Genomic DNA, 23,412 nt, shown 5'->3' with positions numbered 1-23,412 from the left:
ACTCAGTGGGACAGGCAGCATCTCTGGAGCGAGGGAATGGGTGACGTTTCCGGTCGAGGCCCATCTTCAGACTGAGGGCATGATGGGTCTCGACCCGAAACGTCACCCATTCCTTTTCTCCAGAGATGCTGCCTGTCCCGCTGAGTTAGTCCAGCATTTTGTGCCTATGTTTCCAAGATGATGGGCAACCCGTCATAGCACATACCTGCATGGACACACACATGCCAAGCACACACTGATGCACTCTGACCACATACATGGGTGTAGACAGACATCAGTCTGAAACATAGAAAACAGGTGGAGTACGCCATTCAGCCCTTCGAGCCAGCACCGCCATTCAATATGATCATGGTTCATATGGTACCAGACTGATTCCTGGGATGTCAGGACTTTCATATGAAGAAAGACTGGATAGACTCGGTTTGTACTCGCTAGAATTTAGAAGATTGAGGGGGGATCTTATAGAAACTTACAAAATTCTTAAGGGGTTGGACAGGCTAGATGCAGGAAGATTGTTCCCGATGTTGGGGAAGTCCAGAACAATGGGTCACAGTTTAAGGATAAAGGGGAAATCTTTTAGGACCGAGATGAGGAAAACTTTATTCACACAGAGAGTGGTGAATCTCTGGAATTCTCTCCCGCAGAAGGTAGTTGAGGCCAGTTCATTGGCTATATTTAAGAGGGAGTTAGATGTGGCCCTTGTGGCTAAAGGGATCAGGGGGAATGGAGAGAAGGCAGGTACAGGATACTGAGTTGGATGATCAGCCATGATCATATTGAATGGCGGTGCAGGCTCGAAGGGCCGAATGGCCTACTCCTGCACCTATTTTCTATGTTTCTATGGTTGATCACCCAAAATCAGTACCCCGTTCCAGCTTTTCTCCCCATATATCCCTTGATTCCCTTTGCCCCAAGAGCTAAATCTAACTCTCTCTTGAAGATGGCTCCCATCCTGAAACATCATGAATTTGTGGAAGTCTCTGCCACGGAAGTCAGTAGAGGCCAATTCACTGGATGAATTTAAAAGAGAGTTAGATAGAGCTCTAGGGGCTAGCGGAATCAAGGGATATGGGGAGAAGGCAGGCACGGATTACTGATTGTGGATGATCAGCCATGATCTCTCCATAGATGCTGCCTCACCCGCTGAGTTTCTCCAGCATTTTGTGTCTACCTCAGGGCAAGACTGCAGCCTCTGCCACAGCCTTGGACCCTTGAGGAGAACCTTCAGCTGCTCTCCTGGTGTTTAGAGGGACATGGGCCAAATGCAGGCAGACTAGTATAGACGTGGCAGGGCAAGTTGGGCCGAAGGGCCTGTTTCCACTCTGTATGGTTCTATGGAGTCAGGGCACAGAATGTGCAAACTGCATGCACTGAGCATCCATGGTCAGTATTAAACCATGGTTCTAACGTATTTCACTACCGTGCCCAGTTTCCGTTGTCTGAAGCCTTATGCCCCTGTCCCACTTAGGTTTTTGTCAGTCTCCCTACCTGCTTCCACTACCTGCAACCTCCGGCAACCACCTGCAACCTCCGGGAACCGCACGGAAACCTTGGGTGGGGCGCAAAGTCTCCAGAGGTTTCCGTTCAGGTTTCCTAAGTGGGACAGGGACATTATCGATGCCAAACAGACCAGGGCAACTTGGCATTACAGCCAAGACTCAACTGATCGTCATTGTCCAACGTTAAAATGTCTTTCCTATCCCACGTCCCACAGCTCCTTTGCATTGCTTTCATTCAGAGGTCATAAAGCAACCATTGGATCATTTAACCATGATTAGCCTAACATTTATTGTAATAACGATGACAAACAAAAATCACCAAAAACTGTACAATTGATTGAATTGAGAAAGTCGAGTTGAGGAACTCAATGTTTTAACAGATTTTTTTTAGAGATTACTAAACGATTACACGAGAGGCCAACTTTGGAGATGTTCTTGGTCTGAGCTATGGAAGTCACTGCCACGGGAATATTTGAGGGATAAAGAGTGACCATGAATTTGCTTGTGTTCTTGGGCAATCACCAATCCTTCGTGAAGGCATCAATTATTTAAGTGGCCCGAGGTGAAGAAGCACCATGACTGTAGTGTAACTATGAATTAACTCATCGTATTCCAGAGAGGAGCTGCATTCCCTCAGTGAGAAGTTGTCAGTCACGATACGATCGCAGCCAATTTCTCCGTTACCAAAAAAGCCGAAGAGGGGAATGTTTGGGAATTGCTTCCTGAAGGCGTCTGCTTCCACGTTCTCCATCATGGAATAGTAGTTCTGACCCCGGCCGATGCAGGCGCACATGAAGCCCACCGTATTGTGCTCGGGAATGTTGGCCGCCTTGAGGCGTTTCATCGCAGTTTCGACGCTCTCCGGCGTCACCACATCTTCGTCAAGGAGAATAGATGCTGCTTGGATTGGCTTGCCACTGAACGACAGACCCACTGTGCCGTACATGTGACGGGCATCAATACTAGAAAGGAGTTGGGGGGGGGATAAAAGTAGAATATAAGTCATCGACACTTGATCCAGAGAGAGCGGTTGCTAAATAATTGACAAGATGCTCATTACTTTATGAGCAGAGATGGGAAATGGTTCTGCGGTGAGTTCCTGATTGCACTGCGCTGTGTCCAAGCCAAAGCATTTCTAAAGAGGAACAGTCCCTTGCAATCAAGAGGCTGTTGTCTTTCACATCAGAGACCGCTGTTGGAATCAAAGTCTATCGGAGAGATGAAAGGCTCGTTGCAGAGGCCCAATCAACGACAATAACATGTGGAAGTAATAGCCCTTCCCCGTTAACCCCCCCCCTTCCTACTTCTCCGACAAGTCTGACTGTCCTTCTGATTACATTGTATCTCTGTCTAAGGAGGAACTGCAGATGCTGGAAAATCGAAGGTAGACAAAAATGCTGGAGAAACTCAGCGGGTGAGGCAGCATCTATGGAGCGAAGGAAATAGGCGACGTTTCGGGTCGAGACGAATTCCTTCGCTCCATAGATGCCGCCTCACCCGCTGAGTTTCTCCAGCATCTTTTATCTACCTCTAACACTAGTTTAGACATACAGTGCAGAAACAGGCCCTTTGGCCCACCGGGTCTACGCCGACCAGCGATCTCCGCACATCGAATCCGCACACCCGAAACGTCGCCTATTTCCTTCGCTCCATAGATGCTGCCTCACCCGCTGAGTTTCTCCAGCATTTTTGTCTACCTTGTATATCTGTCTGCTCTGTTGACACCTTCTCCCAGCTAACAACAGTCTATTTTACATTTTCCTTGATCTGCATCTTTCATCTCTTACACTTCCTTATCTCTGTAACTCCTTCTACCCTGACGCTCAGTCTGAAGAAGAGTCTCGACCTGAAAAGCATCCAGAGATGCTGCTTGTCCTGCCTCTCCAGCTTTTTGTGTCTATCTTCGATAGCAATAAAGGTTGCAACCTTATGTTAGAAATATAGCCTGCTTTGGAAATAAGAGATGCTCTGTAGAGAGGTGAAGCTCATGGTTTGGGGGAATAGAAGGAAGTCTTCCTCATCTGAATGCATGGCATCTAAGGGGTTTTCTGAAGACCATGGTTTCTCCTCAGAATGAGATCCCACTCCCCATCAACATCTCTCACCTTGACCAGCAATTTCCAATCGCTATCTAGCTACTCGGACCACTTCTCTAGTCCGAGCTACCTGCTGAATCTAGGTCACCTCACTAAGCAAGTGGTCGAGGGGAATCCTTTATAACAAAACTTCTCTGCTTCGGGAAAATTGAGACACTGGAAGAAAGCGAATAGCTGATCCCAGACAGGAAAGAATCGGAAACAAACTTGGAAAATGACTTTCTTCATCAACTAACAATTTGGAGAACAGAACCGCTACTGAAAAAGGGCACAACCCCAACGTGCCACCCACCCACGTTCTTGGTTCTTGGTTTCTTGGTCCTCCAAAATATTCCAAATGGAATTTAAACTGGAGGTGGTGATGGGAGGGATTAAGCCAGAAAGGGTTATTGGGAAGAAAGAGCTACTTTAAATTTAGTTGCATCTGGTTGGGTAACTATAGTTTGGTGGAGATTATTCCACGCTTTAATTGTGCGGGGGAAGAACGAATTGCTGTACACATCTGTCTTTGTAGCTGGGATCACAAATTGGATCGAATGCCCTCGTCTGCTCCTAATTGGTTTGGGTTTGGTGTAGGTCTTGTAGTCTATGTCGAGCTGACCATTTAACATTTTGTAAAAACAGGTCAAACGGTGAGCTTCACGTCTGTCTTGGAGAGGGTTCCACCCCAGAGAATTCAGAAGTTTGGTGACACTCGCTTCTCTCTCATAGGTGTTAGTAACAAATCGAGCTGCCTGTCTTTGGACACGTTCGATGGAAGAAATGTTTTTATTTGTGTATGGGTCCCATGCTGCAACTGCATGGTCCAAATGAGGTCTAACGAGGGTTCTCCAGAGGCGATGCCTGCCTGATGTGTTGATTTACTCCAGCACTTTGTCCCTATTTTTGATAACCATAAGTATGTATGGCTGTGAAATACATAATTAGAAAGAATACTAGATATGGAATATAGAACAGTGCAGCACAAGAACAGGCTCGTCAGCCCACAATGTCTGTGCCAAACATGATGCCGAGGACATCTCTTATCTACATATTCGGCTGCTTATTGTCAAGAAAGTAATCCCACTTACAAAAAAATGTTTCATTTGAAACCAAGAACTCTGCTGCCTTGTACAGTTAAGGTTTGTTCATTAACTGGATGTTACCATTCCATTTAGTGCAAGGTCCAATGACTCATTTTTGAGCAAGTTCTAACAAGCAATTGATGTTTAAAAACACGATGACAGCATTTCCCACAAAATGGGAGCAGTACCTATGAACATGGGAACATCTCATTATGAAAGGAGTCTCTTTACAGCTTTAAGATACAGATCTCTATAGAGTCAAACCTTTTAAAGGCTACACTGATAATGATGACATTGCATGCATTGTCACTTTATCAACATAATAAACGTAAAATTATTATTATTACACGATAAATTAAAAAATAAGTAACACTAAAAACACACCACTGAGCTCAGAACAGGCAGTTGAATAAACACACAAAAACGCACTAAACAGTGGGACTAAATAAAACGTTGCTGTTTACTGAAAAAAAAACACAAACTGCTGGAGTGAATCAGCGGATCTGGCAGCATCTCTGGAGGACAAGCTGCACTTCCAGGCTGGGGGGCATCTTGCTACTGGCTTCACTTGCTCCCCCCAGATTAACTCTCCCTTTGGTTGTTTCCAAACCAGGGACCTTCATATTATTGACACTGTCAAAGCATCCTGACCCGAGACGTCACCTATTCATGTGCTCCAGAGGCATTGCCTGACTGGCTGGGTTACTCCAGCACTTTGTGTCTTTTTTCCCCCCCCGCAAACCAGCATCTGCGGTTCCTTACTTCTACATTCCCCGTGGATTCAACGTGACGGTTCAGTTTAGTTTTTAGTTCAGGGATACAGTGCGAAAACTGGCCCCTCGGCCAATGGAGCCCGCACCAACCAATGATACCCGCACTATCCGAAACACACGAGGGACAATGTTCAATTATATCAAGCAAGTTAGCCTACAAACCTGTACGTCTTTGGAGAGTGGGAGAAAACTGGAGCTCCTGGAGAAAACCCACGCAGGTCATGGGGAGAATATATAAACTACGTACAGTCGGGATCGAACCCGAGACTTTGGAACTGTAAAGCAGCAACTTTACCACCCCAACTGGCCAAGGAGTTTCGTCTAATGGCCTGATTAACATCCCAGGGAACAGATTAACAGGTCATTCACTATGGCGCTGTTGTGAACCTCCACAGGTAAGCGGTCACATTGTCGTACACAACACCAGATACTGCACACCAAGCAGGTGAAAAAAACCTTTGTGATTGCGATGCTGGAAGCAATTCGAGGAGCATTTACTAGATCAAAAGCTGGAAGGTTTGAGTTGTCTAATGAAGAACGATTGGACAGGCTAGGCTTATGTCCATTGGAATGATATCGTTTTCAAAAAGTGAAAGGGGTCGTGATTGAAACTTAGGAAGTCTTGAGGAGCCTTCATCGAGTAGATACAAAGCTGATATTTCCTCTTGTGGGAGAAAGTAGAACTAGGAAGCTACTTTTTAAAAGAGAGATGGCTTAATTTTTTCTCCCAAAATCTCTTGCTTAACAGTTGGAGGAAGCAAAATCTTTGAATATTTGTGAGACAGAGGTAATAAACCAGGGAGTTAAAGGATTCCATTGGGCAGAAAGTGATGTGGAATTGTAGTTACAATAAGACCAGCCATGATCTGATTAATGAGGGAGCAGGTTGAACCCGAGTCTCCAGCGTTCTAAGGTGGCAACTCCAACGCTGCACCACCCTTTGTAATGATTTTAACCTCTCTCTGGCTGAGTGATGCTGAGATTAATGGGCACACTTAGCCCAGAACAATGAGCTCAAAATGGATCCGAGGCCAATCACAAGGGTTTGCTGCTCTTCAGGGCTGCAAGTCACATCAGCACTTTAAGGAGCAATTTCCCAAAGTTCTCCCATGGGTTCCAAGGGCATCGGGAGTGGAGCCTAACTACCCCCAAGAAGGCTGCACGGTGGCGCAGCGGTAGAGTTGATTCCTTACAGCGCCAGTACCCTAGGTTTGATCCTGACTCCGGGCGCTGTCTTTACGGAGTTTGTACGTTCTTCCGGTGCCCTGCATGGGTTAGCTCCAGGACCTTCGGTTTACTCCCACACTCCAAAGGCGTACAGGTTTGTAGGCTAATTGGCTTGGTAAAATAATTGTCCCTAGTGTGTGGGATAGTGTTAGAGTGCGGGGATCGCTGGTTGGTGTGGACTCGATGGGCCTGTGTCGCTAAATCTAAAAAAACTAAAAGGAATCATCCTGTTGCACAGACTGTTCATTTTCAGGAAATGGATGAATCGCATGAAGACTGAAGAGAAACATTTTCTTCTCAATGCTAATAAGCTACATGCACAGACAAAAGCCTTGCCGTTAACATTAAACCCACCTTTCAGAACTGGGTGAAAAGACTCGGTCACCATAACCTCCTACTACGATGGTGTTCCTCCCGTTGATAGGCTTGGTGAGTCGCTGAATGAAGTCAACTGCCGGAGGCTTGTAAGTATTGTATCCAAACAGGAGGACTGTGCGTAGGTCTGGGTTATCAAGAAGACCTAGGAGAGGTAGAAATCAAACAATAAAACTCTTAGGTACACAAAATTGCTGGGGAAACTCAGCAGGTGCAGCAGCATCTATGGAGCGAAGGAAATAGGCGACGTTTCGGGCCGAAACACCTAAAACTCTTAATCTTGCCGTGCGGTTCAGGGCATTCATAAGGTTTGGTAGCGTGGGTAATCAGTTTTCCGGTGATGCTAGTCAGGACCACTGCTTTGCAGACAGTAAGGCGTTCTAGATTTGTAGACAGTAAGATGCTGCTACACATATAACAGCGCATGCAATGCAATTGCCAGCTCGACACCAATCTAGTTGTTAGGCACCAAAAGCTGCAGTAACTCAGCGGGACAGGCAGCATCTCTGGAGAGAAGGAATGCTTGGATTACAGTAAAGCTTTCTGCATTCTCTCCAAAGATGCTGCCTGTCCCACTGAGTTACTCCAGCTTTGTGTGTGTCTATCTTCAGTTTAATCCAGCATCTGCAGTTCCTTCCTGCACATCCGTCTAGTTGACCTTTTACAGATACCGTGTATTTCTACCCATCATAATGTAAAAGACACCTGGAGGACTCCATTGACAATGATGTTGAATACCTAGTTTCCACCCAAATCAGGCCAACAGATTTCAGATTAAAAAACCATATTAATGGGGCACTAATTTCTCTTTTATTCTGCATCAAACAAAAAGCAATACGTTCAGTCTTTGTTCAAAGACGTCTATCCGATTTTAAATGCAAATCCAATGGGCAGCGGACCATAAGGCATAGGAGCAGAATGACCATAGGCCATTCAGCCCATCGAGTCTACTCAGCTATTCCATCATGGCTGATCTATTTTTCTCCCTCAGCCCCATCCTATTCCCTTTGATGCCCTTACTAATCAAGAACCTATCAATCACCACTTTAAAAATACCCAATGCTTGGCCTCCACCACCGTCTGTGGCAGTGAAATCCACAGATTCACCACCCTCTGTCTAAAGAATTTCCTCCTCAACTCCTTTCTAAAGGTACATCCGTTTATTCTGAGGCCTCTTGTCCTAGACTCTTCCACTCATGGAAACATCCTCGCCACATCCACTCCGTCTCGGCCTTTCTGTAACCTGAAACCAGACGAGGAACGGAGACGAGGAAACTTTTTCTCACAGAGAGTGGCGAGTCTGTGGAATTCTCTGCCTCAGAGGGCGGTGGAGGCAGGTTCTCTGGATGCTTTCAAGAGAGAGCTGGATAGGGCTCTTGAAAATAGCGGAGTCAGGGGATATGGGGCGAAGGCAGGAACGGGGTACTGATTTGGGATGATCAGCCATGATCACATTGAATGGCAGTGCAGGCTCGAAGGGCCAAATGGCCTACTCCTGCACCTATTGTCTATTGTCTAATGGAACGTTGGAAAAACTGAGCAGGTTGAACAGCACGTGTGGAGGGAGAGAGTTAATGTTTCATGTTAACATCGGCCCCGTTCTCACTCCACCCCAAATTGCTGGGAATTTCAAGCGTTTTGTTTCAGACCATCCTTCCTCCATTATTCACTGCCTGCTCTAGACAGCAATTGTCACATGCCTGTCTTATTCTTTATGAATTATGTTTCTCAGGGAATGCGTGACGACTGCCACATTACATAACAGAGCACGCACTTCAAAGAAGTTCACTGTATGCAGAGGAATGAGAGATGCAACAGTATAGAAAAGCTTGAGAGATGTGGTACTATAGAAATGCAATTCTTCTTTTCCCCCCAGCAGGGAACAGAGGAGAAAACTACTGAGCAATTTTCTTGTGGCTCTAAATGATCCAATTTTATTACAAAGAGAAAATCCGGGATCAATCGCAGATGATTATAATTTGCAGTGGTAACTACATTCTGATTGTGAGCCGCACTGTAGCAACCTTCCACTCTGAAGTAACCTCCAGTGTTACTTTGCACACTTCCAGTCCCAATTTCACTGTCAATCTGTTGAAACATAGTTTGCAGTCTAATCAAGTGTGGTACAGGATACTGTAAAGCAAGCTTTCCTGCAGCACCATCCAGTGGCAAGAGATCAGATAATACAGTGTCACAATAGTGCAGAATTAATTAGCAAGCTAACCGGGAAACAAAACCTTCTGGAGGGACTCGGCGGGTCAGGCAGCATCTGGGGAGGGAAAGGACAGTCGATGTTGAGGGTCACCTCTCTGTGGAAGGGTCCCGACCTGACCATTCCCTCCCCAGTTACTGCCTGACTGCTGAGTTCCTCCAGCACCTTGTTATTTGATTCAAGATTCCAGCCACTGCAGTCTCTTGTGTTTTCCCAACTAGCAAACATTTCTCTTTCCACCCTCCTCATATTTCCTTACGACACAGGATCGGACTATTCTACCCATCAAATCTATGTCAGCTTTCAGGGCTGTTCCATTCTCCCACCTCCATTTCCCATCAACCTATTCTCTCTCTCTCTCTCTCTCACGTCAATTAACTCATGATTCTTCAACCACCCACATACACTAAGTGCAATTCACAGCAGCCAGTTTAGGCTACCAACCAACATGAAAGTTGCAATTACAAAGGAAGTTTACCAATGCCTCAACTTCCTCAAGAGGTTTGAGGAGATTCCGAATGTCATCAAATAATCTATTGAATTTCTATAGCTGTACAGTGGACAGCAAGCACACTTGACCATTTGTATCAGGGCCTGTTTTGGTAATTTAAACGCTCAAGAACAAAGGTGGCTTCAGAAGGTGGTGGATATTGCATGGTCGACTTCTCCACCATCGAAGGGATTAAGCTCCTGTTCTCTCACCCCGATGGTAGTAACAAAATGAGAGTGTGTAAGCCTTCAATCAGGGGCATGGATGTGCGCACATGTGTGTATTTTGGTCACACATTCTTCCGCCCACACCAGACGCTGGCTTCTTTTCAACAACTCACAAAACGTTCAGAAAAGCAGCCGAACTTTACTTCCCTTGTCAAAATACTTTAGTGGCTCTGCATTGCAAAGCAAGATAGCTAAGTCAGTTATAGACCAGATGGAACTCCGATAGAGCAGTCCCCGGGGATTCATTTAAAACTGTCCAAATATTTCCACGATGCATTTAACAGCTGTCAGGAAAGCTGAAACAAGACATTTTTAACCTGCCCATCTAGACTGGATTTAGCAGTGCTGGCCCCATAAAGGTCTTGACCCAGATTGCACAATGCCCAGAAGCAAAGGCAAAAGACCTTGTTAATAAATTGGAGTTTCCCCAAAGTACGTCTGACAAAAAGCAGCAAGCCTCTCAAGCACGTATTACCCAAAGTTTTTGTGAAATTTTGTTCTGTATTTGCAGACTGCTGGTTATCATTCTCGGAGAGACAAATATAATTAGATCCATTTAAATGTATTATGAATGGAAATCAGATACAGCAACAATTTTCACAACAGGGATATCATGGTTGATTTGCTGTAATTAGCTCTTCAGGGTTATAAGTGGTTACATTTTGCAAATGGATGGGAAGGAGTGATTATTAAACATATTTGGTATAAAGTTAGTGAGTGCATCCTTACATTCTTTTATGCATAAATCTGTATGGTTAAAAAATACAATTTCAGCTCTCCCAATGATTCATTTGGAAAATTAGTTAACCTTCCATCTCAGGTCTAGTGGCAAATGCCTCAAGACTTAGATCGGGTTAGCCTGAGGGTCAGCGAGGAGGTGTACTTTTGGTGGAGAAGGCCATATCAGCCTTAATCACTAAACAGAGAGTATAACCTCAACCTGCTTATTCTCTGCTCAGGTGGGACATCCTTACACCACTGACTTTAGGCTCTAGAGATACAGCATGAACAAAGGCCCTTCGGTCTACCACGTCCATGCTGACCAGCGATCACCCCGTACACTAGCTCTACCCTACACACACTTGGGACAATTTATAATTTACAGAAGCCAATTAACCTACAAACCTGTTTAAGAAGGAACCGCAGATGCTGGAAAAATCGAAGGGAGATAAAAATGCTGGAGAAACGCAGCGGGTGATGGAGCGAAGGAAAAGGTGACGTTTCGGGTCGAGACCCTTCTTCAGACTGATGTGGGAGTGATGGGGGCGGGAAGAAGAAAGGAACAGGCGGAGACAGTGGGCTGTGGGAGAGCTGGGAAGGGGAGGGGAAAGAGGGGGAAAGCAAGGACTATCTGAAATTGAAGAGTCAATGTTCATACCGCTGGGGTGTAAACTACCCAAGCGAAATATGAGATGCTGCTCCCCCAATTTACGGTGGGACTCACTCTGGCCATGGAGGAGGCCCAGGACAGAAAGGTCGTTTTCGGGATGGGAGGGGGAGTTGAAGTGCCGAGCCACTGGGAGATCAGGTTGGTTATACAAACCTGAACATCTTTGGAGTGTGGGAGGAAACTGGAGCACCCGGACCAAACCCACGCGGTCTAAACACGTCAATTAGGTCGCCCAAGTGGGACAGCCCCTTAACAAGACAGATGATGTGAAAATTGTGGTAGGTCAGACGAGCAGGGGTGAAAGTGATAAATGGCCCCTGCTGCCATTGTCCATCTAAGTAGAGAGTGCAGCTTCTGGGAGTTGGAACCAGAGTATCTGCAGTGCATTTTGTAGAGGGTGGGTGCTGTAGATACAAAGCACCATGAAGGAGTGAATGCCAATCAAGCAGATTGCTTTGAACCGGATAGTTTTCAGTGTTGTTGCAACTGCATTCATCCAGGAAGGTGGAAAGGCTTTTGGAAGTCAAGAGGCAAAACTAATTACAATCCAAAACCAATATCGCTTCTAAACACGAAGGTACAGCAACAGATTGCACATCCAAAGAGATAGTCGGTAGTTTTTGAGGAAGTGGTAACAGAAGAATACTAAAACAAAGTCCTGCTAATCGGGAATCAGAAATGAAGCAGAAAATGCAGGAAATCCTCAGTTTTTCAGGAGCCGGTGGAGAGCGAGGGAAAAGACAGAGCTAAAATATCAGATGGAGAATCTTTTGCCACAACTGAGAATAATTGGAGCTCAAGCAAGCTGATGGGTGGGGAACAAGGAAGAGGAAGAACAGAAAAGGGCAGATACATGAACGGGTAGAATAAACTGAAACAATTAAACGTATGATGCTTCAGGATAATACGGCAGACATAAATGCACAATTATTACCTAAATTCCCCAATGAAAATATAGACAGACTGCTGGAAATCTGAAATTACTGCCTAAGATGCTGAGTATCTGAAATGTATTGAGTCCAAAAGGCAGGAAGTTGGAGGATAGGTTGCTATTTAAAGAGTTTACATCGAGGTAATAATTGGTGTGTCTAGATTTATTTCCTTCCTTCATTTCAGTATTATTATGGATTGCAAACAAATTGCACACAGTTAAGAATCCAGTCAAAATGTATAGATGCTTCCACACTGCCTGACTGTGGATGCAAGGTCAGCAAGTTGCGGAGTAGAAAATTATTCTTCAATTATCTGCATAAAAACACTTAAATAGCAGTGGCTGTTTGCCATACCCTGTCAATGGGACCAAGTTTCCAAAGGAGAGTACAATGCACAGCTGCACAGTGTGTATATTTGCAGATATAAAGAACAAATTTATTTCCCCGCACTTTTATATCCGTTACTGAGGCCAATTTCCGTTTCAAGATGTGTTGCTCCTGTGTTTAAACTTTAACATCTTAAATATTTGGAAATACCAGTGCTATATCTGTTCCTGCGGAGAGCTTCATAGAGCACGTCGCCAGGAAATAGATGAGTTACAGCAGTCTCAGTGCATCCAAGCAGCCCAATATTCCACAGTTTCGTTTGCTTACAACCCAGCAGTATGAATATTGACTTCTCTAACTTCCAGTAACCCTTGCATCGCCTCTCCCCCACCATAGTCGTTGTACTAGTTTCACTGTCGTCCCGTTGAGTTTCACTGTCTGTATGACTCATTATCACCGACCCCACAGCCAACAATGGCCCATTGTGGGCTCCACCTTTCCTTGATCGTCGTTCCTTTTTGCATATCTTTCATTCATTTGTTCTATATCTACATCTCCGTCTAGTTTCCCTTTCCCCTGACTCTCTGTCTGAAGAAGGGTCTCAACCCGAAACGTCACCTATTCCTTTTCACCAGAGACGCTGCCTCACCCACTGCGTTACTCCAGCTTTTTGTGTCTATAGATACATAGATACATAGAAAATAGGTGCAGGAGTAGGCCATTCGGCCCTTCGAGCCTGCACCGCCATTCAATATGATCATGGCTGATCATCCAACTCAGTATCCCGTACCTGCCTTCTCTCCATACCCCCTGATCCCTTTAGCCACAAGGGCCACATCTAACTCCCTCTTAAATATAGCCAATGAACTGGCCTCAACTACCCTCTGTGGCAGAGAGTTCCAGAGATTCACCACTCTCTGTGTGAAAAAGTTTCTTCTCATCTCGGTCCTAAAGGATTTCCCCCTTATCCTTAAGCTGTGACCCCTTGCCCTATCTTTGGTTTAAACCAGCATCTGCAGTTCCTTCCTACACATTCCACTGTTAGTCTTTTCCCTTCTAACCACCCACCATGGGAGCAAACAAGCCTCAGTACACTGTACTTAAAATGTGACAGCAGTACAAATATCACAGTACGTTTATTAAAACATTGAAAAAAAGGGCAGCACAGTGACACAGTGAGAGAGAGACCCAGGTTCAATCTTTTGACCAAGGGTACTATCTGTTTGTACGTTCTTCCTGTGACCCCTTGAGTTTTCTCTGGGTGCTCCGGTTTCCGGTTTGCAGGTTAATTGGCTACAGTAAATTGTGTAATGTACAGGACTAGAACTATTGCACGCATGATCGCTGGTCAGCGCGGACGCGGTGGGCCAATGGGCTTGTTCCCACGCTGTATCTCAAAGAAAAGATACAGTGTGGAAACAGGCCCTTCAGCCCACTGAGTTGAAAACAACCACCGATCACCCATTCAAGCTGGTTCTAAGTTATTCCACTTTCTAATCCACACCCTGCATATTAGATTTTGGTGCTCAAGTCTCTTGACCGAGGTACAAGTAATCCCTGGAAAACGACCCCAGCACTTTCAATAATTGAGTTTTCTCTCTCACTAATTTGATTCATTTAACAATTCCCTGGTGAACTTCAGTCTCAGTAGCTAAACAACAGCAATCCTTGGAAAATAAAAGGAATGTTGATGGCGACACAAGAAACTGCAGATGCTGGAATTGTGCAAAACACAAAGTGCTGGAGGAACTCAGCTGGTCAGCCGGCATCTGTGGAGGGAATTGACAGATAACGTTTCGGGTTGGGACCCTTCATCAGACTCTAGAAACGCACTGTGTAAGAAGGAACTGCAGATGCTGATTTAAACCGAAGATAGACACAAAAAGCTGGAGTAGCTCAGCGGCACAGGCAGCATCACTGGAGAGACTGTCCCGCTGAGTTACTCCAGCTTTTTGTGTCTATCTTCTAGAAATGCATTGTCTGAAGAAGGGTGACAAACTGCAACATCACATATCCATGTTCTCCAGAAATGCTGCTTGACCCAGACCAACTTTGAGTCCTTTTGTGTAAACCAACATCAGCAGTTCCTGGTTTCGAAAACTGCATAGTTATTTTGTGCTTGGAATTTACTCCTGATTCTTCAACACAGTTTCATATTGTCTCAATTAGCACGGATGAAGGGAAGGAGTACTTTACCTGCTGCTTGGAGTTTTCTTTGATCGAAAGTGTTATTCTTCAAATCTTTGTTTGACAGGTGAAAGCATCTAATCGTCACCCCTTCAATTTTGGGCAGGAGCAGAGCAAATCCTGCAATTCCATCTTCCACCTCGAGAGGTCTCTGCTTGCCATTGCCCATAGGAGTATCTGAAAGGCAAGATACCCCAGCAATAGGTTTGATATCACACAACAACAAATATCGATTTGATATAAACAAAATTACTTAAAAAGGTTTAGAATGAAAACCCTTTCAATAACATGGGCTACAATGATATAGAAATTCTGGGCAAAAGATTGTTCTTTACAGTGGGGTTTGAAGCCCTCTGCTAAATTTCGACCTAGCTAAAGTATTAATCAACTGAGCAGCGGGGGTGGGAGATTGCAACCTTCATGTGGTCCGCCCTGTTTCGACTAATGCAATCAACCTGGCGTGCACAATCAATTAAGATCAAATAGAACAAGTTGTCCGACAACTTTAGGCTGTGCACGCCATACGCAAGAAGAAGAACTGAGCAACAAAAAAGTGAAGAATTTATTAGCAAAATGTTACCGATATTTAATGAAGTTCTCATAACTAATGGGAACAACCGATCCGCTGAAATAACTCAAATTCTGCAAAATTCCTTCACGTTCCTGGAACTTAATAAAATATTTCTAATTATATGCATACTTTACACAAAAACAATTATTTTACATAAATGCCACAGTTTAATATAATGGCATAACAAGTTGTTCTTAACAGTTGCATAAGTGATTGTGTTTGTAAAATTTGATGTGATATGGTAAATACAAGAATACTCCATCTCAAATTTCATGATTGAAAAGTTAATTTTCGAAGATATCTTAGGAGAAATGCTACAAGATGGTTTATTACTGCTTCACTTTTTCCTTCTTTTGGGAAATGTTACTCAATTGAACGACTTGACAAAAAGATAGTAAATGTAACCCCTCAGATTGCAGGGCAGATCTGACGGGTTATATTTACTGAAAGATAGCGTGTCAGAGAAACAGACTGTAAAGTTAAATGTTACCAATCCCAGGAATACAATCAGGTACTCTCTGAAGATATATACACCTCTCTATTCTAACTGCAATCTCTTTTCAAAACATTAGGGCCCTGGCAGCATTTTGAGACCACAGAGGCCTCTTTTTCCACAAGTAATTTTCTCCTTAAGAATAGCTTTGGGAAATTCACATCCAGGCTGAAAACACAAAGATTGCACAAGGAATCAAACCATGTACGATGGGATTTCTAAACAATCTCAACAACTGAATAAGCCTGCCTCCATTTTGTTCAGTCACAGTTTTATGGATCCGAGAATCAAGTGAATTAGGTTCCAAAGTACAAGGTCTTTCTGAATGCAAATCATTACATTTATGGTCTTGTTTAGCAAAATGTTAGGGTGAAAAGGCCGAAGTGATATCTTCCTTTTTTGTTTGACAGATGTTGCATGTTGCAGGTGTTGTGGGGAGAGCAGAGGGGGGGGGGGGATAATGGTGGGGAATATTTGCCATGAAATGCAAAAACTGGGGACTTTTGTTGCGATGCCTCCACAAGTATAGTAACTGAGCCAGTTAGACAACTGTTAAGAACAACCTGTCAAGTCGTCACATGAGTGTAGGAGTCTGCAGTAGGGTCTCAACCCGAAATGTCACCTATTCCTTTTCTCCAGAGATAGTGTCTGACCCGCTGAGTTACTCCAACTTTTTGTGTCCATACATTAAACTGTGACATTTATACAAAGAATTTGTCATTGCATTAAGTGTGATTGTAATAAGAAACATTGAGAACTCGGTACCTTTCAAATGAACAGGTGACCTTTCTATGCACATCCGGAATATATGAAGAGTCTGAGGTCATATTGGCTTTTACACTATTCATTAACATCATGATCCAAGTGTGTCCTAAAATGATGGATCCACATATACACCATACCTCTTAAACTTCGGTTAACAAAAGTTTGTTGCTCAGATTTAAAATTAATTCCTCATTAATCAAACAACATTTACGCAAGAGTTCAAAATTTTATTTTCCCATTACATCCAGAGTTATGGTAATCTATAAACTATTCATTTCAAATTCATTTCACTTGCACTTTATGTGAGGAATAAAACCGTATTGTATTCATAACGTTGAGGTCCAATACATTCTGATTAAATAGAATTCAAAAGTTTTCAATGAGGTAGATGGGAGGTCAGGACCGTACTCTAGCTAAGGAGAGTATTTATTATCTGACTGTCTGAAGAAGGGTCTCAACCCGAAACGGCACCCATTCCTTCTCTCCAGAGATGCTGCCTGTCCCCCCGCTGAGTTACCCCAGTATTTAGTGTCTATTATCTGACTTGACTGGATAGCATGAAAAATGTTTTTCACTGTACCTCGGTACATGTGACAATGACAGAACCTAAACCTAAACACAATTTAATATTACAAACAACTGCATAAGCTGCAAGGAACTCCTAAGAGAAGCCACTTACAGACAATCCCAGGGCAACTGATTCCTAATAATTTACAATTCATTGGCAGAAGTTTCTCAAACTTTGTGGCCACTTCTGCATCTTTACTTTTCATTGCAGACTCATCTCTTCGCTCTGTGGAAGTCAAATCACAAAAAGAAAGAAAATGATTAACAATGGCCAAACATATACATCCATATAAGTAAATGATATATAACCATGTGGCATGGCAACAAAGCAATTGGCCGCTAGACTGTTTTATATTGGGCTGCTGCCGCAAACAAACTTTCATCAAATAAGCAACAATAAAGATATAACGTCATGAAAATGGTTTCAATCTAAACCAATTTTAATTTAATAAATCTTAATTTAAGAGGGGAGAGTTGTAAAATGATCTCAAAACTGCTGCCTAGCTGAACACAGCACCGGGATATAACAGCATAGCACAAAAACAGGCTCAAGGTCCACAATATCTGTGCCAAGCATGATGCCTAGACCAATTCTTATCTACCTTCATATAATCCATATCCCTCCATTCCCTTCATGTGTCCATGTGCCGACCAAAAAGCCTCCTAAATGCCACTATTGTATCTGCCTCCACAACCATCCCTGGCAGCACATTCCAGGCACTCTGTGTAAAAACTCCCATTAAAACACATGTCTTAACAGGACCGTAACAAGCATTAAACAAGTCCAAGTTATTTCAGAATCAATGGCTATATCTTCCTGCCGCTAACTGAAAATGTGGTTAAATATGAAAGAATTTCTGTAACAGTCATATGTTTTGTAGTAAAGTCCGAATCGAAAGCGAACATTGACTCAAGAATTAAAGTACATTGAAAACATACACATCCCAGCTGTGTACTTCACAATACAGAAGTAACTTATAACGAAATGAAAGGTGGCAAAGCTGGAAGAGCTGCTGCCTCACAGCACCAGAGACCCGGGGTCGGTCCTGACCTTGGGTTGCTGTCCGCATGGAGTTTTCACGTTCTCGCTGTAACCTCGTGGGTTTCCTCTGGGTGCTCAGTTTCCTCCCACATCCCAAAGACATGCAGGTTTGTAGGTTAATTGGTCTCTGTAAATCGCTCCTCGTGTGTAGGGAGAGGATGTGAAATTGAGGTAACATAGAGCTAGTGTGAACAGGTGACCAATGGTCAACATGGACTCAGTGGGCTGAAGGGCCTGTTTCCACGCTGTATCTGAAACTAAAATCACTGAACTCAAAAGATATTTATATCAAATCCACACATAATGTAAAATGAACATCTACTGGTACTGCTTAACTGTATTCAAGCTTATTTTCCCAGGCAGAAAGACAATAAACTCCTCATAGCGATGTCCTGTTGATATTAAAAAAAAATGTTTCTACCTTTCCTCCATCTACTGGAACTCTGTACGCAGAAAGTATCAGTGCCAGCCATGTAGAGTACTGTCTCGGGCAGTACATATACCTCCTGTGCAAAAGAAAGATAATGTTTACAGAATTGGTCTCAAACCAGAATATTATTTTTTACATTGAAAAATTTTAAAAATCGTAAAAACCAACTGTTTCAGGACTGGATGAAGGATGGTCAAGAATATAAATACCTCTCCTATAATCTCCTACTTTCTACTCTTTCCCTTTCTTTTCCTCTCTCTCTTTCCTCCCTTTTTCTATTCACACACCATACATCACGCGCTTTTCTATTTTTTTATTATCTATTCCCTCTTTCTCTCTTTTATTATAAAATTTTTTAAAAATGAAGCTGTATATAAAATGTAACATGCCAATATATTTTAGGCACCTTAGTGCCACATTACTGTACTTACTTCTAATTTTTTTATAAAGAATTTAAAAAAAAGAAAATCAAAAAAAAAAACTACAGATGCTGGACATCTCCAATAAAAACAAATGTTAACAACACAAAGTCAAGCAGCAACTGTGAATGAGAAACAGAGTTAACAGTTGTGGTTGGGGCAGCAGGGAGAGTTGCTGCCTTACAGCGCCAGAGACCTGGGTTGAATCCTGACTACGGATGCTGTCGGTTCGGAGATTGTACCTTCTCATTGTGACCATGTGGGTTTTCCACGGATGCTCCAGTTTCCTCCCACATTCCAAAGATGTACAGACTTGTAGGTTAAATGGATTTGGTATTAAGAAAAATGTAAATTGTCCCTCGTGTGTAGGATAGTGCTAGTGTACGGGGATTGCTGGTCGGTGTGGACTCAGTGGGCCGAAGGGCCTGTTTCCTCGTTACATCTCTAAACTAAAACTAAACTGAGAGAATTAAAGAGAAAATGGAGAATAAAGAATGGAATGTTGCTGATATCGTGAGGCCAGGGTGCAGAACTGCAGATACTGCTTTACCAAGGAAAGACACAAAGTGCTGGAGTAACTCAGCAGGTCAATCAGGATCCCTGCAGAAATCAGATTTCTCTTTAAATCAGATCTGGCCAGTTCTGATGCAAGATTCTGATGCTTTCAAGCGAGAGCTAGATAGGGCTCTTAAAAATAGCAGAGTCAGGGGATATGGGGAGAAAGCAGGAACGGGATACTGATTGGGGATGATCAGCCTTGATCACATTGAATGGCGGTGCTGGCTCGAAGGGCCAAATGGCCTACTCCCGCACCTATTGTCTATTGTCTATTATCCATCTGCAATATTAACTCAGGGTTTTGCTCTCCACACACACTGGCCAATTGACCGTTCTGCTTTTAGATTCAGGGACAGATCTAATTGACAATTAATTGCTTCAACATGTGTTTTAATTTGTTATCTTTTTAACTTTCACCAAACTGTCTGGTTAATCTATTAAACAGATTATGTTATATATAAACATCCAGACCTCCTGGACAAATCCTGGCCTCAATGATCACCTTTTTCCTCTGCCCCGAATATTCACTCCGCAACTTGAGTTAACTTGTTTCACTTTCCATATTCTGACAAAAGATGTGCGACCAGAAACATTAACTCTGTTTCCCTTTCCTCTACTTCAGCCCAACCCGCTGAGTGTTTTCGGTGTTTTCTCTCTTAATTTCCGATTCCCAGCACCATCAGTTTTTTTTGTTGCAACATTTACCTCCAGTTCCTCGATCATTTTATTCACCAGAAAGTGTTGTCCATGTTCCCCGTCTGCGTAGGCATGGCCTTTGGTCGTGATCCACGACAGTCTTCGGTGCCTCCTCAAGACCCTTCGCGCACAGTCACTCCACAGCCTGCACACACTGAGACACAATGCGGCAAACACAGAACAAGATGTGATGGCGTGGTTTACTAGCAGGTGGGGAGGACTGCTTGTTGGGTAATGACGGATTGTATGTGAGGGGCATGGTGACCAGTTACTCAGGGATGGGAGGAGGGGGGGTGGTTTTCAAGGGTATGGGTGGGGGGGGACGGGGGCACTGGTTGCTGGGGAACGATGGATCTGTTGACAGGGGGTGGGGGGGGGACTGTGTGCCAGTGGGATGGGAACATTGGTTGCTAAGGGAATGGAGACTGGTTGCAAGGGGGATAGAAGCAGTTGCTAATGGATGGGGGGGGGACCGGTTGCTAGGGGATGGGGACCGGTTGCTAGGGGATGGGGGACCGGTTGCTAGGGGATGGGGGACCAGTTGCTAGGGAATGGGGGACCGGTTGCTAGGGGGATTTGGGGGAGCGGTTGCTAGGGGATGGGGACTGGTTGCTAGGGGATGGGGGAGCAGTTGCCAGGATGATGGGGGACCGGTTGCTAGGAAATGGGGGACCGGTTGCTAGGGGGATTTGGGGGAGCGGTTGCTAGGGGGATTTGGGGGAGCGGTTGCTAGGGGATGGGCACTGGTTGCAAGGGGGATAGAAGCAGTTGCTAATGGATGGGGGGGGGACCAGTTGCTAGAGGATGGGGACCGGTTGCTAGGGGATGGGGGACCGGTTGCTAGGGGATGGGGGACCGGTTGCCAGGGGATGGGGGAGCAGTTGCCAGGATGATGGGACACCGGTTGCTAGGGAATGGGGGACCGGTTGCTAGGGAATGGGTGAGCAGTTGCCAGGATGATGGGGGACCGGTTGCTAGGGAATGGGGGACCGGTTGCTAGGAAATGGGGGACCGGTTGCTAGGGGGATTTGGGGGAGTGGTTGCTAGGGGATGGGGACTGGTTGCTAAGGGGAGGGGGAGCGGTTGCTAAGGGATGAGGGGGAGCAGTTGCCAGGGGGATTTGGGGGAGCGGTTGCTAAGGGATGGGGGAGACCGGTTGCTAGGGGATGGAGACCGGTTGTCAGGGAGATGGGGGGATTTGGGGGAGCAGTTGCCAGGGTATTGGGGGAGTGGTTGCCAGGGAGATGGGGGCAAGCGGTCGCTAGGGGGATGGGGACCGGTTGCTAAGGGATGGGGAGCAGTTGCCAGGGGGATTTGGGGGAGCGGTTGTTAGAGGAAAGGGAGCGGTTGTCAGGGTGATGGGGGGATTTGGGGGACTGGTTGCTAAGGGGATGGGGGACCAGTTGCCAGGGGGATTTGGAGGAGCGGTTGCTAAGGGATGAGGGACCGGTTGCTAGGGGATGGAGACCAGTTGCCAGGGGGATTTGGAGGAGCGGTTGCTAAGGGATGAGGCCTGTGTCGGGGAGCCGGGCCAGAAGCGCCAGAAGCGCCCGGAGCCCCTGGAGTTACCTGGCGCTTCTCTGCAGCGACTTGGTGGGCAGGCAGAAGAGGATCTGCTCCACCACCTCGGCCACGGTGCTCAGCACTGAGCCGCCGCTCCGCAGCTCGGCGACGTCCATGGCCCGGGAAGCTCCACTTCCGGGCGGCGGGCGGAAGTCAGATGGTTCCCGGGCCGCGCGGTGCGTCACCAGCGGGGCGGAAGTGGCAGCGGTGGTACGTGTGCGCATGTGCAGCTGCGGGGCGCCTGATGTTGTGGATCCCCACGTGTTGGCTCCTCCCTCCACCTCCTGGACATGGACTTGGACCTCATGGGCTTGGACCTCGCGGGCTTGGACCTCGCGGGCTTGGACCTCGCGGGCTTGGACCTCGCGGGCTTGGACCTCGCGGGCTTGGACCTCGCGGGCTTGGACCTCGCGGGCTTGGTCCTCGCGGGCTTGGACCTCGCGGGCTTGGACCTCGCGGGCTTGGACCTCGCGGGCTTGGACCTCGCGGGCTTGGACCTCGTGGGCTTGGACCTCATGGGCTTGGACCTCATGGGCTTGGATCTCATGGACATGGTGTTAGACAAATATACTAGAGGAGCTATAGGATCTTTGGTGTTAGACCTCATGGGCTTAGACCTCATGGGCTTAGACCTCATGGGCTTGGACCTCATGGACATGGTGTTAGACAAAGATACTAGAGGAGCTAATAGATCTTTGGTGTTAGACCTCATGGGCTTAGACCTCATGGGCTTGGACCTCATGGGCTTGGACCTCATGGGCTTAGACCTCTTGGGCTTGGACCTCATGGGCATGGACCTCATGGGCTTGGACCTCATAGACAATAGACAGTAGGTGCAGGAGTAGGCCATTGGGCCCTTCAAGCCAGCACCGCCATTCAATGTGATCATGGCTGATCATCCCCAATCATAGACCTCTTGGGCTTAGACCTCATGGACATGGTGTTAAACAGCCAGAGGTTGATGTTAGACCTCATGGGCATAGTCGAAGATAGACACAAAAAGCTAGAGTAACTCAGCGGGACAGGCAGCGTCTCTGGATAGAAGGAACAGGTGACGTTTCGAGTCGAGACCCTTCTTCAGTGTTAGATTTCATGGACTTGGTGTTAGACCTCATGATGTTAAACCTCCTGGACCTGATGTGAAACTTCCAGAGGTTGGTTTTAGACCTCATGGGCACGCTGTTGGACTTCCTGGGTTGACTGTTAGACCTCCTGGCTTGGTGTTAGATCTCCTGGGCTTGGTATTTGACCTCATGGGCACGCTGTTAGACCTCTTAGTCTTTGTGTCATGTCCTAGGTTTTAGACCTCATGGACTTGATGTTAGACTTCATGGGCTTGAGCTTCCCTCCATTACCAGGCTTGGAGTGGCTTTCCTCCACCTGTGACGTCTTGATCTTGGTGTTAGACCGACTCGGGGTGGCTACCCTCCACATGTCCTTGTAGTTAGACCCCTTCGGCCTGGGATGGCTTCCCTCCCCCTGCACCATCTGACCTTGCTTTTGACCTCA

General features: G+C 45.6%; 1 protein-coding gene across 1 annotated transcript; it reads right to left on the bottom strand.

Moving 5' to 3' along the window:
• Nucleotides 1–1,762: 1,762 nt before the first annotated feature.
• Nucleotides 1,763–22,217, bottom strand: fbxo22 (F-box protein 22). Its single transcript, XM_033015038.1, has 7 exons — nucleotides 21,910–22,217; nucleotides 20,350–20,494; nucleotides 18,659–18,743; nucleotides 17,308–17,421; nucleotides 14,809–14,976; nucleotides 7,014–7,179; nucleotides 1,763–2,461 (listed from the first exon to the last, which is right to left on the bottom strand). Exons 1-7 carry the CDS (start codon nucleotides 22,125–22,127, stop codon nucleotides 2,044–2,046), a joined length of 1,314 nt encoding a protein of 437 aa, XP_032870929.1. The 5' UTR covers nucleotides 22,128–22,217; the 3' UTR covers nucleotides 1,763–2,043.
• Between the last annotated feature and the right edge of the window lie 1,195 nt (nucleotides 22,218–23,412).

The sequence above is a fragment of the Amblyraja radiata genome, chromosome X (genome assembly GCF_010909765.2).
Source record: "Amblyraja radiata isolate CabotCenter1 chromosome X, sAmbRad1.1.pri, whole genome shotgun sequence".
NCBI classification, from domain to species: Eukaryota; Metazoa; Chordata; class Chondrichthyes; order Rajiformes; family Rajidae; genus Amblyraja; species Amblyraja radiata.
This window is presented reverse-complemented; position numbering and strand designations above follow the sequence as displayed.